Source organism: Choloepus didactylus, chromosome 1 (genome assembly GCF_015220235.1).
Source record: "Choloepus didactylus isolate mChoDid1 chromosome 1, mChoDid1.pri, whole genome shotgun sequence".
Lineage (NCBI taxonomy): Eukaryota > Metazoa > Chordata > Mammalia > Pilosa > Megalonychidae > Choloepus > Choloepus didactylus.
In genome coordinates, this window is record NC_051307.1 from 109,134,081 (window position 1) to 109,150,862 (window position 16,782).

General features: G+C 42.5%; 1 protein-coding gene across 1 annotated transcript in view; it reads left to right on the plus strand.

Annotated features, from left to right (window-relative positions):
* Positions 1-409: 409 nt before the first annotated feature.
* The window catches only part of KLHL6 (kelch like family member 6), a 61,311-nt gene continuing 44,938 nt past the window's right edge, over positions 410-16,782 (plus strand). The window contains exon 1 of the mRNA XM_037839616.1: positions 410-723. Coding sequence (XP_037695544.1) covers positions 431-723 — 293 coding nt within the window. The 5' untranslated portion in view covers positions 410-430. The remainder of the gene's footprint in view (positions 724-16,782) is intronic.

Sequence of the window (16,782 nt, forward strand, 5' to 3'; positions counted from 1 at the left end):
TGGGGGCCTCAGACTCCTGGGCAGTGGGAGGGAAAGCATGGTAGAATGCCCCACCATCTCATCATCCACCACTTCAGTTATAGTTGCACCAGGAACACAAATGTAATAACCAGACCCGGAGACTTCCTGCTCACGGATATGAGGTGGGAGATGGACTAAAATAACCACGGAGAGCAGACTCTCAGAAGCCACCGCTTCTCTCCCAGAACCCCCTCCTACACACCCATTCTAAGTCATTTCTAACCCTGTGATAATTCACAGAAAGAAGAAGAATAGAAGTTGCCAGTGTTTGTAGTAACAGGATGAGAAAGTGCGAGACTTCCTGTTATGCGTGTGTGACAGCTGGTGATAAGTGGAGGGCCCTGCACAGGAAATCCGCTCAGCTTCTGCAATGTGACCTGCCTGAAACTTGGGCGCTCCTTCAGTCTGGATGTTGATGGCAGGACAAAGGGGTGCCTGGACCATGGGCGACGTGGTAGAGAAGAGTTTGGAAGGGCCCCTTGCCCCTTCTGCAGATGAGCCCTCCCGGGAAAGGGGAGACCTGGTAGAAATTTTAAATGGGGATAAGGTAAAATTTGACGACAAGGGACTCTCCTTAATTCTTCAGAATGGCCTGGAGACCCTCCGAGTGGAAAACGCTCTGACAGATGTCATCTTGTGTGTGGACATTCAGGAATTCTCCTGCCACCGCGTGGTGCTTGCCGCAGCCAGCAACTATTTCAGGTCAGAACATCTAGGACCAGAGTCAAATTGGGTGCAAGTTGCAAGGGAAATCTGTGTTGATGTGAGAGATCAATCTAACTGGTTGACTGTTGCATTTATGGTTTGAATATCAGTTAAGGTTTGTGTTGTCTATTTAAGAAAGAAAGCCAAAGTACCTTAGATTTTAGGATTTAGACCACATTAAAAGAGAGAGTAACATCGTTTAAAAGAAATGTTTGTTATAGTAAACCTTCCTTGTATGTGTCCTGTTCCAGAGAATGGAAAATTTACTAAAGTCATGGGTTTTTACCCCCTCGTCTGATTAATGTGTTGGAAACATGATGTTGTCTTTGTTCATTAACGAAGGTAGAGAAAAAGGATGTGGCCGCCTTTTTGAATTATAAAATGATTTGCTGAAGATTAAGGGTTTCTGCATGTGTGCAGGGGGTGAGTGGGAAGTGGCTGGGAAACAGTAACAAAAGGGCTTCAGAAGCCAGAGGCCCCTGGTGACCACAAACTCGTGGTCTCACAGTGGCAAGGCCTGGGCTCCATCCCACACTGGCACTTCCTGACTGTGTGACTTTAGGAAAGTCACTTCATGCTCCGAGTTTGCTTTGTAATTTGTAAGATGGGGGCAAGGACGATTACCTCTGGGGATCGTTATGAGAATTAAATTTGAGTAAAAGGGGCCTCGCACAGTGCTGCTCACACAGTGCCGCTCACACAGTGGATCTCAATATTTCTTCCCCCGATTCTGCTTGATTCAGCTAAGAATCATTTATTAAATGTGACCACTGAGTTTGGGGCTTCATTCTACAGGAAGTGAATAAAAGGTAGATCATAGGTACAAGCCATAAAAATGGTTAACATGGATAAACACATCACTTATTTTGCTAATATTGAACTCAACCCTTTTTGCCAGTGCATGAAAAGTTAGCTACGCTCAATGTCCAGACGAGTCACTTTTAGGGTTATTCTTTCTGTTTTGAATCACTGGAAAACTGCTATCATAAAATGTATACCTGATGGTAATTTTGTTAGTGAGTCAGCCTGGCTGTGGAACAGGACCACTGGCTGTGTGCCCTCCAGCACACCACGGGTATTCTCTGGTCCTCATCCCTAGGTAAAAAGTGTTTGGACTCAGGTCCTTCCCAACCCTGTTGCCCTAGGATACTTAGGGAAATTCCGCCGGTTCTCGGGGAAGGCGGCGGCAATGAGCAGCTGGAGGTACACACACGGGGTGTGTGTCTGCCTGTGTATTTAGAGTCTCTCCTGGAACTGCCTGGTCATGAAGGGAAATTCCTTCTATTCTTTTCTTCAGAGCAGAGCAATGGCTTTTGATACTTATCTCGGGATTTCCAAGATGACTTTCCTCCTATAATGAATGCCGTCCTGGAGACAGGATTCTTTTTTCCTGTCCTACTACTAATAATAACAACTTTTGTTTGTTAAGCACTTAACCGTGTGCCACTGTGTCACATACACCATCCCATTTAATCCTTACATCAGCCCTGCAAGGTAGGGACTTTTATTCCCCTCTTACAGAAGAGGGACTGAAGCCTGGAGTATCAGTTGATAAGGAAGCAGCCAAGTTGGGATCTGGACCTAGGACTGACATTAAGTCTAACATTGCTCCACTGCCACACTTGCTTTGTTTCTAAGATTTTGAAAGAAATTAGGAGCAAAGTTCCTCTTACACTCAGACTTAGGGAGGCCAGTTAGTCTGCTCTGTCTTGGGAGGCTTCAGATGCAGCACTCTGTGCTTTGGGGGCCTGGAAGCTGATTATAAAATTATGTAGATTTTCTTTCTTTATTCATTGAGAAATTAAATATTTTCCACTATGTGACTGAACCACAATTTATTTAACCAGTCGCCTACTGACAGACTTTTGGATTCTTTCTAATCTTTTGCTTTTACAAACCACATTGCAGTGAATAACCTTATAACATACTTCATATGTGTGCAGGACTATCTGAGGATACAATTTTAGAAGAGGGACAACTGAGTAAAAGAGAAATGGATCTGCCGTCTTAGTAGGGGTTGAATCATTTTGTACTTTCTACAGCCTTGCCAACAGAGGGTGTCATCAAACCTTTAGGTTTTCACCAATCTGATGGATGAGAAATAGTATCTCAATATAGTTTCAATTTGGTTTGCTTTTATGTTAATAAGGTTGAACTTCTTTTCATATGTTTGATGGTCATCTGTATTTCTTTTTCTGTAAACTGTCTCTTCATAGCCTTTGCAAATTTCATATATATTTTTAAATTAAATTTTATTCTTTGGAAGTATTGCATGCAAATAGTTAAATAAAATATTATTTAAAGACTTATACTGAAAAACAAAATTCCACTTCCACTTCCAATTCTACTTCCTCCATCCTTCAGTCTCGCTCCCCAGAAGCAACTTTTTTTTTTTTTTACTTTTCTAGCTGTTTCTTTTGTATTAGCTATATATTGCTACACAATTTGCTTATACTGCTCTTTCTTGATGATTTCTCAGTGTTAGACCTCATTTATTGATTTCCTATTATGTCTTTTAAGGATTTAGCACTTATACTTAAAGTCCTTATGATATATTGCCCTTCCCTGTAATTTCTCAATATATCATAATTTTTTTGATGAATCTGTATTGAGTTTACATGATTATATCCATGAAAACATTGTTCCCCGCTGAACCAATTTGTATGATATGATTGTATTTCCTTTCTTGTAAACCTTGTTATCTTTTCTGAAGTTAATAATTTGCTCCTTTTTCCATTTGCTTGGTTTTCTGGAAATGTTTTGTAACAGCCTCTCATGATGACCCTTCCTGTGGTATAATGCATCAGGGGATCTACCAGTTTCATTTTCCCCTAAAACCCTCCTCACTGCCATCATCCTATACATGTTCTCTGGACCTGCTGCCCAGCTATTGTCCCTCTGCTTCCTCCCCATTCCAGGAATTCCTTTTGACTCTCTCTTGCACTGGAGTCTTTCCCCCTTCCTCTCATGTCTTTTTCTTTCTTGATTTACTTTCTTGCTTTGATGGAGAGTATCCTCCAATAGCTTCCCAAGAAAGGAGTGTGGGAAGTAAATTTCTGAGGCCTTGCATGTTTGAAGATACCTTTATTCACTTGGTGTGATAGGCTGACCACCACCTGCCCCCTCACAGATGTCTGTTCTAATCCCTAGAACCCTTGATGTGTTACCTTATGTGATAAAAAAGACTTTGCAGATGTGACTATGTTAAAAATCTTGAGACAGGGAGGTTATCCTGGATTATCGAGGTGTGTCCGATGTAATCACGAGGGTCTTTTAGAAGGGGGAAGCAGGAGGATTGGAGTTAGAGAGCGGAGAGATGGTGACAGGAGCAGAGCAGGGTTGGAGTGACGTGCTTTGAAGATGGAGGGAGGATCATGAACCAAAATGTGCAGATGGCCTCTAGAAGCTGGAAAAGGCCAGGATTCTCCCCTGGGCCTCTGGAGGGAGCATAGCTGGCTGACACCTTGATTTTGGTCCAGTGAAATCCGTCTCATAGTTCTGACCTCCAGAGCTGCAAGATAATAAGTTTGCATTGTTTTAAGCCACAAATTTTGTGGTAGTTTGTTGCAGCAGTAATAGGAAACTAATATATGTGGGTATAGAATTGGAGCTTAAATATAATTTTCCTTCAGGATTTTGAAAGCCTTCCTCCATTGTCTTCTAGATTCTTATGTTGCTGTTAAGAAGTCTGATGCCCTTCTGATTTCTGATCCTCTATATTGTGCTTTTTCTCTGTAGAAAATTTTAGAATTGTTTCTTAATGTTTGGATATTTCACAATAATGTTCCTTGGAGAATGTGTGTGTTTTACTCCAACCATTATGTTGTGCATGTGGTGGGCCCTTTTAATCTGGAGATACACATCTTTCAGTTCTAACAAATTTTCTTGTATATTTGCTTTATAATTCCATGTTCACTCTTTTCTTGTTCTCTCTTTCTGAATCAATCACTTGTTAAGTGGATGCAGACCTCTAGATAGTCTTCTAACTTTCTTATCTTCTGTCACCTGTTGTCCATTGTCTTGTCTTTTTGTTTTACTTTCTGGATGTTTTTTTTAAATTATATTTTATCTTCCAACCTTCTGCTATCTCATTTTTATTTTCCAAGAGCTCTTCTTATTTTATGAACATTCCTTTTTATAACATCCTGTTCTTGTATCATGTAGACTAAATTTATACTTAATCTCTTTGAGGTTTATTAAAAAAAACAGCTTTTTTTTTCTGTTCCTTCCATTGTTTTTGTTTCCTCTATGTTTCTTTTTTCTTTTTGTTTTAGTCTCTTTTTTTATTTTAGAGGTTTTGCTCAAATGTCTGGTGGTCTTTTCATATCTATTCATATTTTGAAATAAACCACTAGAAAGCCAAATGGAAGTTGTGTGTTTAGGTGAGGCGGGGGGAAGTGGGAGTTTAGGTGGGAACTTTGCTATGGAGTCATTGGATGTTAAGCTCACTCTTTTGTTAAGAACTCCCAAATATCAGTATTTCAAGGTCTATTCCTTGGTGCTTTTCAGTTTTTTAAAGAAGGAGTCTCCATTTTGCAAGCCTAGTTGCTTGCATTTTGAGAAAGGAAGAGATTAGAGTAGATCACTGTTTAGTGCTTGAATTTATATTTAACTCCCCTCTTTTTGATTCCATGAGTTCTCCATGAAGCTGGCACTTCTTCGGTTGAATTTCTCCAGGGAGAAAACCTCTGTCTCCTACAAATTGTAGAGGAAGTTTGTTGCTTTGATGGGCAGTGTTGGGGTGGGGCTCCATGCTGCCCCCTAGCTTCTAATGTATTGTCAATTTCTGAGTCTGAGGTTTTCTAAAGATTAGGAACCAGCCCAGGATGCTTCTTAGCTGGCCTTTGGATTTCAACTTTCTCTACTTGGATATTTCCTGTATTTGAACAGATCTGTGTAAGATTGATCTTCTGTGGGTCTCTCTTAGACCAGGTGATACATAGTTGTGGTGGTGCTGTTAACACCCATCACTATTCTTTTTTCAAGGCTTTGTCTGTGCCTGGCACTGCACATTATCTCTTTGAATTCTCACAATATTTACTTCAAAGAATTATTATGAACCCTACTTTACAGAAGAAGAAACTGAGATTCTGAGAAGTTAAAGAACTTGTCCAAGGTCACAAAGCTAGTAGGTGGCAGAGCATTTTTCTTTCTTGCCCTTTTGTATATTATTGTACCTGATTTTTTAAACACATTTTTTTATTGTGAAATTTAACATATATACAGAACTGTGATAACTTTCAAAGTATGATTTAACAAGTAGTTAGAGAGCAAATTTTAAAGAATGTTATGGGTTATATTTTCACAATTTCAGTTATTTCCGTATTGTGATATATATAACATATATGCAGAAAGGAGATAACTTTCAAAGTACAATTTAACAAGTAGCTATAGAGCAAATTTCAAAGAATGTTATGGGTTACAGTTCCACCATTTCAGTTATTTCCTTCTAGCTATTCTAATACCCTAGCATCTAAAATATATAAGATTTGGTGTTTGTAATGATTCATGTATTTTTTCAACTTGCAAGTACTTTTATTAGAAAAATTTCAACTGTATCTGAGGCAATAAATTACAGAAACAAAATGGTCATTTAAGATACCATTTAAGATGCTAGTCCTTTCATAGCTACAGCATCAGTTTAAACTATGAACAAAAACTTCTAAAGTAGCGCCCCCCCCCCCCCCCCCCGCCTTTTGAATTCCTTCTATCGGCTAGCTTAGAAATAGGCATTTTAATTTGATACCATTACACTGGGAGCTGTGTTTCTAGAAAAAGGATGACTAAGGACAGGAAATTAAACTGAACGCTACTTTGATTAGGTAATGGGAAGATAGATTTTTATGTTTGAGACCCAAGCTTGAACCTGAAGATTTCCAAAGTTGAATTGTAAAGGTTTTTAATGGCTGTTGACAAGGGCCTTTGGTTCTTTCTTTTTTTTCTTCTTCTTTTTCTTTTTTTTATTGTGGATTATAACATATTTACATAGAAGTGATAACTTTCTAAGTGCAATTAAACAAGTAGTAAGAGAACAAATTTCAAAGAATGTTATGGATAACCCCTGATTTTTGCAAAGACCTGCTCTCCCTGAAGAGCCAGGTGCAATGCAGAGGAGGTCTATAGTAACAGCTGTTATTACCAAATGACTGCTCAGATTTCTGTTACTCAAAAGGATAATGAAACCAATGCTTTGTGTCGATTTTTATATGAGGGAGAAAACCTGTTTGGCCACAGATTTTCCCATTGTGTGTGCCACAAATTGTCCCCATAACCCCAACCACACACAGAAAAGCAGTTTCAAGAATTTATTTGTGGTGCCAGAGGGTTGATAGGGTGGGAATGTGTCAGCCTAGAAATGTAACCACGGTGGCTTTAAACAGGGACTTCTATTAGTAACTCAGAAAATGTAGTTCCCTTTGGGGGCCTATTTAAGCTTCTTGGGTGGAATGAGGAAGTTGGGAAAAAACATATAGTTGGTACTGAGAAAAGGATGAGGGAGAAGACAGCTTAAAAAGTAGCCCATAGCATACACTTAAATGTCAACAGCCCAAATCAAGGGCCTGAGTACTCTCATGGCTGTGACATGGAGAGATTTAACAGTCGTAATTGAATGTCTTTTATAAGTCTACTAACAAAAGTGCCACTGCCTTAATGAATGCCTTTGGGCAGGTCCCCAAATCAAAGCCATTGGAAGGGGCTATGCATCTTGCATGCCGAGCCTCGCTTTCAGGGGGATCTCCATTTAAACCAGTGGTTCTCAGCCATTTGAGGGGAGCCCAACACACTGCAGAGCATGGCATACTCCTGGGAGTGACACTCACCCTGAGGGCAATCCTGCCATGATTCAGGGGTGGGTGGGGGTGGGGTGGGGGGACAGGGAGGGGAATGATCCTCTGGGGAGAGGTTATCAGGCTTGATGACTGGCCCTTCCTACTTGCATATGAATGCTTCCAGCCTGAGGCTGTCAATAACAACTCCTTTTGTTGCTGTTACGGACTTAAATCCTTGCCTCTACACTGGCCTGTGCCTTGGGACCCCTTTCTGGTCTGGCATGAGGTGAGGAATGAGAAGGGTATCTTGGGCACAATCTATGCACTTACTAATCATTGTCACATATTAACCAATTGGGTGGCAGGATGTGAGGCAAGGGACTATTCTTAAGCCGCGTTTAGATGTCGTAATCCTTAGCTTTTTCTCTAGGAGTGGTATAAGATGTCTAGAAAGGGGCGAGCAAGTACATGGGACAGCATAAGTACAAAGGAAAACAATAATGAAGTAAGGCCTTCTGGGTCTGGATTAAAAGCTCTGCTGATGGCGAAGACTTTGAGGACTGCTGCACTGGGGCAGAAATGTGGCTGTTATAACATTTCCTGTGCAAGACCATTAACTTTCTCTCCTCCCCATGCACCAGTAAGACAACATGGGTGAAAAATAAGGAAGAAATATAACACTTGTAGTTTCCATGTATGTGTATACACATGCCCAGACATGGTACTGTCAGAGCATTCAAATCAATTTGTTTCTGGGAGTTGAGCCAATAGACCCCATAGGTAAAGAACTTAAAGACTCAGGGCACTGGTCTGGGTCAAAGGGTTAAGTCAGAAATAACCAGACAGGACAGAACACAAAGGTAAGAGTTAACAACAAAGTATAGAGCCCCGAGAACTTATAGGACATCGTTGGGTCTAGAGCCAAGTCTGATTGTTATGGTGGCGCTAACTTAAAATCCTGGGCATTGGGAGTTGAGCAAACTCAGTTACTGGCTGTGTCTAATGATTCGTGTCTTCCTTTCCCATTGAGTTGCTGTGAAACACAAAGAATAAAATGGATTCACTTATTAACTTATTTACCTGAACATTTTCTGCATTCTAATCAAAGTTCTTAGTCCCAAGTAATGGAAATGGACTCGGACAGATTTGAGAAGAGGAATTTGTGCAAAGAAAAGTAACTCACAGAACCAAACCCGAACCCTCACCCCTGCCACCGAGCTCAAAAAATGGACAAGAACAAGGGAGGCCAGGAAGCAACCAGTACCACAGTCAAAAGCCACCCAAAACCTGTCTGGGGAGGACTTTCCTGCTGCTGCAGAAGGCTGGAGACCACAGCCAGCACAGCTATGGTCACCATCCCTGCCGCATGGCTGTCTCTGGCAACTGGAGCTTGCTGCTGCTTCTGCTGCCTCCACTGAAACAGTTCTCCTCTGTCTATGATTCTTTGCATCACTAGCTCCCAATTCAAAGGCTGACGCTGGTTCACCTGATTAGTCAAGGCTTATGTTTTAGCCACAACAGAAGCTGGGAACGTGAGCACCAGGCTTTTGCAGGTTCTGGAGTGGGAAGCAGCTTCAGCCACCCACTACATTTCATTCAGAGTGAGAATCAGTCATGTGTAGGGAGAGGGCTCAGATGCTGGGCAACGAAAAAATGACAAGTGTCCTTTAGATGCACCTACAACATTCCAGGCCTGTTAAGGTGTTAAGGTAATATGAAAACTGTAGAAGTATTAGGGAATTCCATGAATCTTATTGGCCATATATGCTTTGGAGATACGGATCTTGGAAGAGGATGATTATTTGCACTTTCATGCTCCATCTCCCCCAGAAACTGTGAGTTTCTGTGTACGCTTGTGGGAGTGTGTGGTACAAAGGCATCATCCATTATGTGTGGACCAGAAACAGGTTGGAAATATGAAAGTGGTGACTATTTTATTAATCTCTTTTTCCTTGGTACTGGTGCAATGGCTGGCATTCAGCAGACACTCCATAAAGGCTTGAATTGAATATAAACCTTGATATTCTGCTTGCAGGCTCAGTCATTTACTTAGTAGCATCCTAGCCAGAGTAGGAAGTTTTTACAGAGATGTGAGCCTATTGCACAACTTTAGAAAAGGGAAGGATGAAAAAGTGTGGTCATTGAAGGAAAAATTGGAAGGAGCAGTTTAAAAAATTCAAAATGCTTCAGAATGTTGGGGCTTCAACAGGTCTCTCATGTGACCATCTGTACAACTGCAGAACTCATATCACTATGCCTACATATGCCCCCTCCTGTCTTTTTTTTTTTTTTTAGCATTGAGGAGGGCAGGAGGGGACTGCCCCAGGGCAGAAGTGCAAGTTGGGTTTTTTGATTTTCCAATAAAACATCTCCTCAACCCTTCATGTCTAGGGCAGACAGATCTCCTCTCAATCAAGAACAGAATATCTATCCTCTTCAGTTTTTAATAATCTTCCATGCAGCTGCCAACTAAAACACAAATTGAAAAACCATCATCATTTGCATTCCAAGTTCTGAGCTTTATTCCTGCATCAGGTTCACAGGTGTGTAACTTCCCTCCATAGAAATGCCTTTACAGAACTAGGTTTTAATATAGTCAACACCAAACAGTTCATGAGAAGTGTTGGCTATATGCAGATTCTATGGTAAATCTGCTGTAGAGCTTGCCATCCATCGTGTTGCTCAATGTCCCTAGCATTCTTTTGGTTGCAAGGTATAGAAACTCAAGTCAAAGCAGCATAGGAAAAAGAGGAAGGTATTTTGTTACATAACCAAATCATAGGAAGGGCTGGGATGCAGTAGAATCCAGGGACAAGAAGAAGCAGGGCTTTGAAATCATGATGCTTTCTCTCCAATCCTCATTTCAGCTGCCCGCTCATATTGGTTTTCTCTGTTGGGCTTTTGCTGTATGGTTGGAAGCTTGGCTGTTGGCAGCTCCAAGATGTGCTTTATCGGGCTTTGGTTCTAGAGAGAAACTAAGGGACTTTCCCCAGCTTCAGTTTGGAAAGCCCCAGGAAAGGACTCTGATTGGCCCAGCTCTGTTCAGTTACCCAACCCTGGACCAATCACTGTGGCCATGATTAGCCTGACTGTTTGAATCTCCTGATTTTAGTGGGGTCTGGTGAGAAAAAGAGCAATTCCCAGGAGGAGGCACTAATCATAAAGAAAAATAGATGTCCACTAAAGAGAGATAACAAATCCTGTTTTGTTTTCTATTTTAAGGCAATTTGTTGTACTTGACTTGCTTTGGCTACCAGGAAGAGCGGTACATTCACTTCCCTTAGCCTACGTCTCAGTGATATGTTCTTCTCTGCATTAGTTTCCTAGCTGCTAAACAAATACCTCATAATGGGTTGGCTTATCAACAGGAATTTATTGGCCAATGATTTCAGAGGCTAGAAAGCTTGCTTTCTTCCCAGTTTGGTATCTTCTGACTGGCTGGCAGCCTTTGGGGTATCTTGGCTTTTCTGTCACTTGGCAATGCACATAGTGGCATCTATCTCCTTTCTCTTCTGTTGACTTCTCCCCACTGGCTTCTCCCCATGGCTTCTCTCTCTGTGTCCAATTTCCTTTGCTTATAAGGACTTTAGCCATATTGGATCAAGGCCCACCCTCATTCGGTTTGAGCACAGCTTAACTGAAATAACCTCAGTCCGAAGGTCCTATTTACAATGAGTTCACATCTACAGAACCAAGAGTTGTGACCTGAAAATGCCTTTTGTAGGGGACATGATTCAATCCTTTACTTAATTCTTATTTTCTTTTTATTTTTGTTGGTACTGTTCTGTATTTAAAATGCTTTTGCTTCTTTAGTATAAATCATCTTAAATTCTTCTGGAGAAGTCATCTCTGTATGAACATGGGTTTCCTTGCTATGAAAAAACATCATTTGCTATGAAATAAATTCTCTGCCAGCTGTAAAAGTATATTTCTTTTATTACATTTAACTTTTGTGGAAAGCTTTAAGGCCACAATAATTATAGGAGGGCTTATACTGCAATGCTTTTAAAACACAAGCAAGCCAAATAGAACAGACTGCATCATAGCCCTTGCTGAAGAAACACTCAGAGATTTATAAAAATTAACCACCAGCAGGTTTACACATAATGATTTGGATTCACAGATGAAGTCAGAGCTTACTGGCATCAAAAGACCAGAGTAAATTGTAGCGTAAGTTCAGGTTTGTAAGGGGCTAAATATCAAGGACTTTTTGGTGTTGGGGGAATTAGGGGAGGGGTAGATGCTCAGTGTTTTAGTTTCCTTGGCTGCTCCAACAAATACCATGAAATGGTTTGGCTTAAACAATGGGAATTTATTAACTTACGGTTTGGAGGCTGAGAGAATGTCCAAATCAAGGAGTCATCCCAAAGACCAGCTGCTGGTGATCCTTGGCTCCTTGTCACATGGCAAGGCACATGGCGGCTCTCCCTTCCCTTCTGGGTTTCGTTGATTTCTGCATCTTGCTTCCATGGCTCTCTCTCCCTTGCTCTCTCTAAATTCATTCCATTTATAAAGGACCCCAGTAATAGGATTAAGACCCACCCTGGATGAAGAGGATCACAATTGAAATAGCCTCTTCAAAAGGTCCTACTTACAATGGGTTTACACTCACAGGAATGGATTAGATTTAAGAACATGTTTTTCTGGGGTATGTACAGCTTCAAAACACCACACTTAGTGAATAATTCCTGAAAGATGGGTTTAGTGGACGCAGCACATAAAAAATAAGATAGGAGAGAATGCAGATTAGGAAAAGTTAGGAAAGTACCAGGTGACTAACAACATCCTTAAAAATCAGAATAGCAGGTTAGGTTGACACGAGATGTTTGCCTTGGCAGAAGGACCTGGAGATGGAGGGAGAGAGAATTCTTAGCAATTGCTATGAAAGCCTGCATTCCTCACAGACTTCTTCAGTGTATCATCTGTGACTTGTAGGCCTTCAATTGAGGAGCACTGGATTATATTACCCCTCTCAAGGTACAAATACTTAGGGGAGGCACAAAATATTAAACATTAGTATTGTAGTATTGAGTGGATTTAATGAAATTTTCATTGGTCTATCTATTCATGTATTCATTCAGTTGACACACATTTATCAAGTGCCTACTCTGTGTCAGACAGTGGGGATACAAAGATAGTAAGCCTTATGGTTTCCACCTGACCTCAAGGAAGTCCCAATCTGGTTAGGGGAGACAGACAGGTAAATCAGTATTTACAGTAGAAGGTGACACATGCTATGATGAAGCTCTGCAGAGGGGGCTGTAGGAGCTTAGAGAAGGGGCATTAAATCAGAGAGGAGGAAAAGCAGTCCGAGGAGACTTCCTGGAAGAGGTAATATCTGAGCAGTTTTGAATGATGCGTAGGCATTGGCCAGAAGGGATGAGAGACAGGAGCTGGGTGAGAGCATTCCAGGCAAAGGGAAGTACATCTGGGAAGGTCCTATGTAGTGTGAGCATGGGAACCACAGACAGAAGAGTGGGATTGGAGTGAAGGTGTGCATAGGCCCATAAGGCCAAGAGACAGGCCGGGGTCGGACCATGAGGGGTTTTGTTTAGCTAAGCGAAGGAGTTTAAAATGTATCTTATAGATAATGGAAGCAGGGAAGGGTTTTTAAGCAGTAAAGTAACATCATCAGCCGTCTCTGGGTTAAAATCATTGCTTGGGCTGTGGCTGCAGAAATTACTACAGTGATGTTGCAGTTTGCTAATGCTACCATTATACAAAATACCAGAAATGGGTTGGCTTTTATAAAGGAGGTTTATTTGGTTACAAATTTACAGTTCTACAGCCATAAAAGTGTCCAAACCAAGGCATAAAGATGAGTATACCCTCACTGGAGAAAGGTCTTTGACGTCCGGAAAACCTCTGTTAGCTGGGAAGGCACGTGGCTGGTGTCTGCTGATGCCAGGTTGCATTTCAAAATGGCATTCACCAAAATGTCAGTGTCAGCCAACATCAGGGATCCGCAACTCCAAGCATCTCTGAGTTAAGCCAGCAATCGTCTTGGTCTGGCCAGCATTTTTAAAGGACTCCAGTAAACTAATCAAGACTCAAGCTGAAGGGTGGGGTCACACCTCTGTGGAAACAATCCAATCAAGAGGTCACACCCTAATCAAAGGTGTCACTCACAGTTGGTTGAGTCACATCTCCATGGAAACACTCAATCAAAAGGTTCCAACCTAATCAACACTAATATGTATGCCCCCATAAGATTGCATTAAGGAACATGGCGTTTTGGGGGACATAATACATCCAAACTGGCACAGGTGAGAAGGGATGAGGACTGGAATTAAGGTGGTGGCAGAGGGGTAGGGAAGCGGCATTCAGAGCCCTTTCTGAGGGCCCTCAGGGCAGCCAGACCATAAAGAACCCCAGAGAGAGGGGCAGCTCTGACAAGCTAGAAAGTAGAGAAGAAATTAAGGTTGGAGGGACTGAACACAGACTAACCTGACTCTGCACTTTTGCAGAGGGTCAATTTGACTCAGCTTACGCCTGGGTCTCAAGACTGGAAAGGGAAAGAGAAGGTCATAGAACCTTATAAATCCTTCACCCACCCACCCATGCAATTTCAGAGCCAAGTCCAGAAACAAAACGAGCCATGTCCAAATAACTCAAGTTCTGATCTTGCCTTTTTTGAACACTGTGAAGGAGGTAGAGACCACAGCTATCATTAATATCTGCTTCCCTCCCTTATCCACACTTCTGATCAGAACTGCTGCAGGTTCTTAGGGTGCATTTGTTTGAATTGTAAAAAGTTCTTTGTGTGTGAAGACCCGTTCAAAGTAGGTGCGGCTTTCCCTGGGGACTGTCTGGGTCTGCATTAGAGCTCAAGGCTGAGCAAGTGAAGGAGGAGCCACAGTTCAGCCCCAGCTCAGGCCCTGCCGGGGTGCCCCTGTGTGAGGACCGAACTGTGGTAGATGGTCTCTCACCTCTCCCTTCAAAACTCCTCTCTATCCCCAGCTGGAAGAGCTCCCCTCTTCCTCCCTTTCCCTTGAGATTCTATACCACAAAAGCCCAAAGAACAGGCCTGGCAGTTCACAGTCTTCTGTGGCCGCTGGGGAGGGAGCGGTTTGAGCACATATATGATCATCTTTGCCCTGTCACATAGGAGTAACTTTTATGGCTGGGGGAGCTGTAATATTTGAATACCGTGGGACAGGAGTTAGAACCAGTGCCAACTTGTCTGCCTCTAAGTGATTCAGAACCAGAGAACGTGCAGGAAATCACTAAGCAGAGGCCGATCTTTAATTTCTGGAAAGTGACCTAGTGGCCATAAGGAAGCCAGCATGGGGTCCCGGGGGATTGGGATGGAAAATGTTTGGAAAAAGTGAGTGATACAGAGTCTCTGGAGGTAACTGCCTGGTCAGGATGTGGCAGTGAGCAGTGAGCACAACAGCTGACCTTCCTCCTGGCCCAGTGGGGAAGTGAGACTCAGAGCAGACTTCATTGAAGAACGCTGGAAGGGAAGTGGCCGTTCTGTTGGGGGAAGCCAGGTTTCATCTCTGGCAAGGAGGTGGGAAGTATAAAATCAAAAGCCACTCCAGGCAAAGAGCACCGCCATGCTGTATAATGCAAAATCTCAGGTAGGAAGGCTGAGCATTCCGGTTCAGGGAGTCGCCTCTCTCCAGGTCACTGCATCTTGGAGCTCATTGTTATTTGTTATTTATTCTCAAGGCAAGCAGAAATGAAATCTGGGGTACACTAGGCAAATTTACTTGGTCTGCTTGAAGTAGAGGACTGCACTACATGTGTACTTCCTTTTCTTCCTTCCATCCCTTCATCCATCTAACAAATATTAAGTGCCTGCTGGGGGCCAGTAAATAAGAATTGTGAAGGACAGAAACCCCAATCCCTGAACTTCATATCCTTACATATTTAATAGAGGAGAAGACATATTAAAAATAGACCCAAAAGAGGGGCCCGTCAGGAGCCCAAGGGTGTCAGTGTGAACAAAGCCAGATGCTGGCAACTGCTGGTCATTGGGTGTAGCTGCATCTTGGGAAGACAAGACTGAGGAGGGCCTTGTGTGCCAATATTGAGAATACTTTAAGTTTCTGTTTCTGGGCACCTTTTTTTATATAATCTTGTTTGACATTTGGGCCCATTTGCTGTTCAGGGTTCCTCTTGTCCCACTATGGCAGCCAGGACTCTGCATTGCAAGGCACAGATACTTAGCTCAAATTGACTCAGGCATAGAAAAGAAAGGGATTTATTTGCTCATATAATTTAAAAGTCCAGGGGTATTGGTTTCAGGTTTGGTTGGATCCTTGTCATCCTCATCATGATGTCGTCAGGACTCAGTGTCTCTCTCTCTCTCTGTCTCGCTGTCTCTTGGCTCTGCTTTCCTCTGAGCAGATTTCTCTTGCAAGGAGGGTTTTCACACATGGAAGCAAAGAGTTTGGAGCAGCTCCAAACTTTTATTTCTAACAGCTCAGTAATCCCAGTGGGAAGAGAGTTTCTCTTTCTCAATAATCATAGAAAAATTTTGGAATTGGCTCTGATTGGACTGGCTTCTTCTGGTGCCCAACCCTGAACCAATCGCTGTGGCTTGGGGGATATAATATGTGACTTAGACAAGCCTGGCTCATGCTTACCCTCGGTCTAAGAGGTGGGGTCAGCTCCACTCATATTGGAGGAGGAGGAGTAGTTCCCCAAAGGAAAACCTGTGTACTCTTACTAAAAAAATTAGGAAGTAAGTTGGGCAGGCAAAACAAAATCTGTCCATCATATCTTTGTGCCTGAACCATTGCTGAATCCTGGCCACAAGCGTTTGTTGTGATTGATGGTCTATCTTGCATGATCTTGCAGAACACAACAAGCCCTTCTTTCTGCCATGGTTTGGATGGTCTGAGTTATGCCACAGGCTGAGGTCTCAGCAATGGTCCAGTGGGCGTGGGGGCCAGAGGGGGGCCCTCTGGTTCCACGGGAACATGGCTGGAGTTCTATGGCCCAAAGGGGCCATGTGCAGTGCCCTGAGGAGTGGGGAACTTGGGCAAGAAGCTTTGCAGAAGGCAGTTCTTCCTAAGTCTGATGATTCTTAGAATCAGGTGAGGCAGCTTGGGGGTTCCAGCTCCTCTGTCATTTTGGAGCAAAGACTCAGTCAACAGTTGGGGGTTTAGGGAGCAGACTCCAGGCCCCAGAGAGATATGGCAGAGTGCTGTTAGTCATGTCTCTGGGGTGGAAAGAGAGATGATCATGAATCCCCAAATTCTTCTCTGAAAGCACCTGTTCCGTTTGCTAATGCTGCCATTATGAAAAACACCAGAAATGGATTGGCGTTTATAAA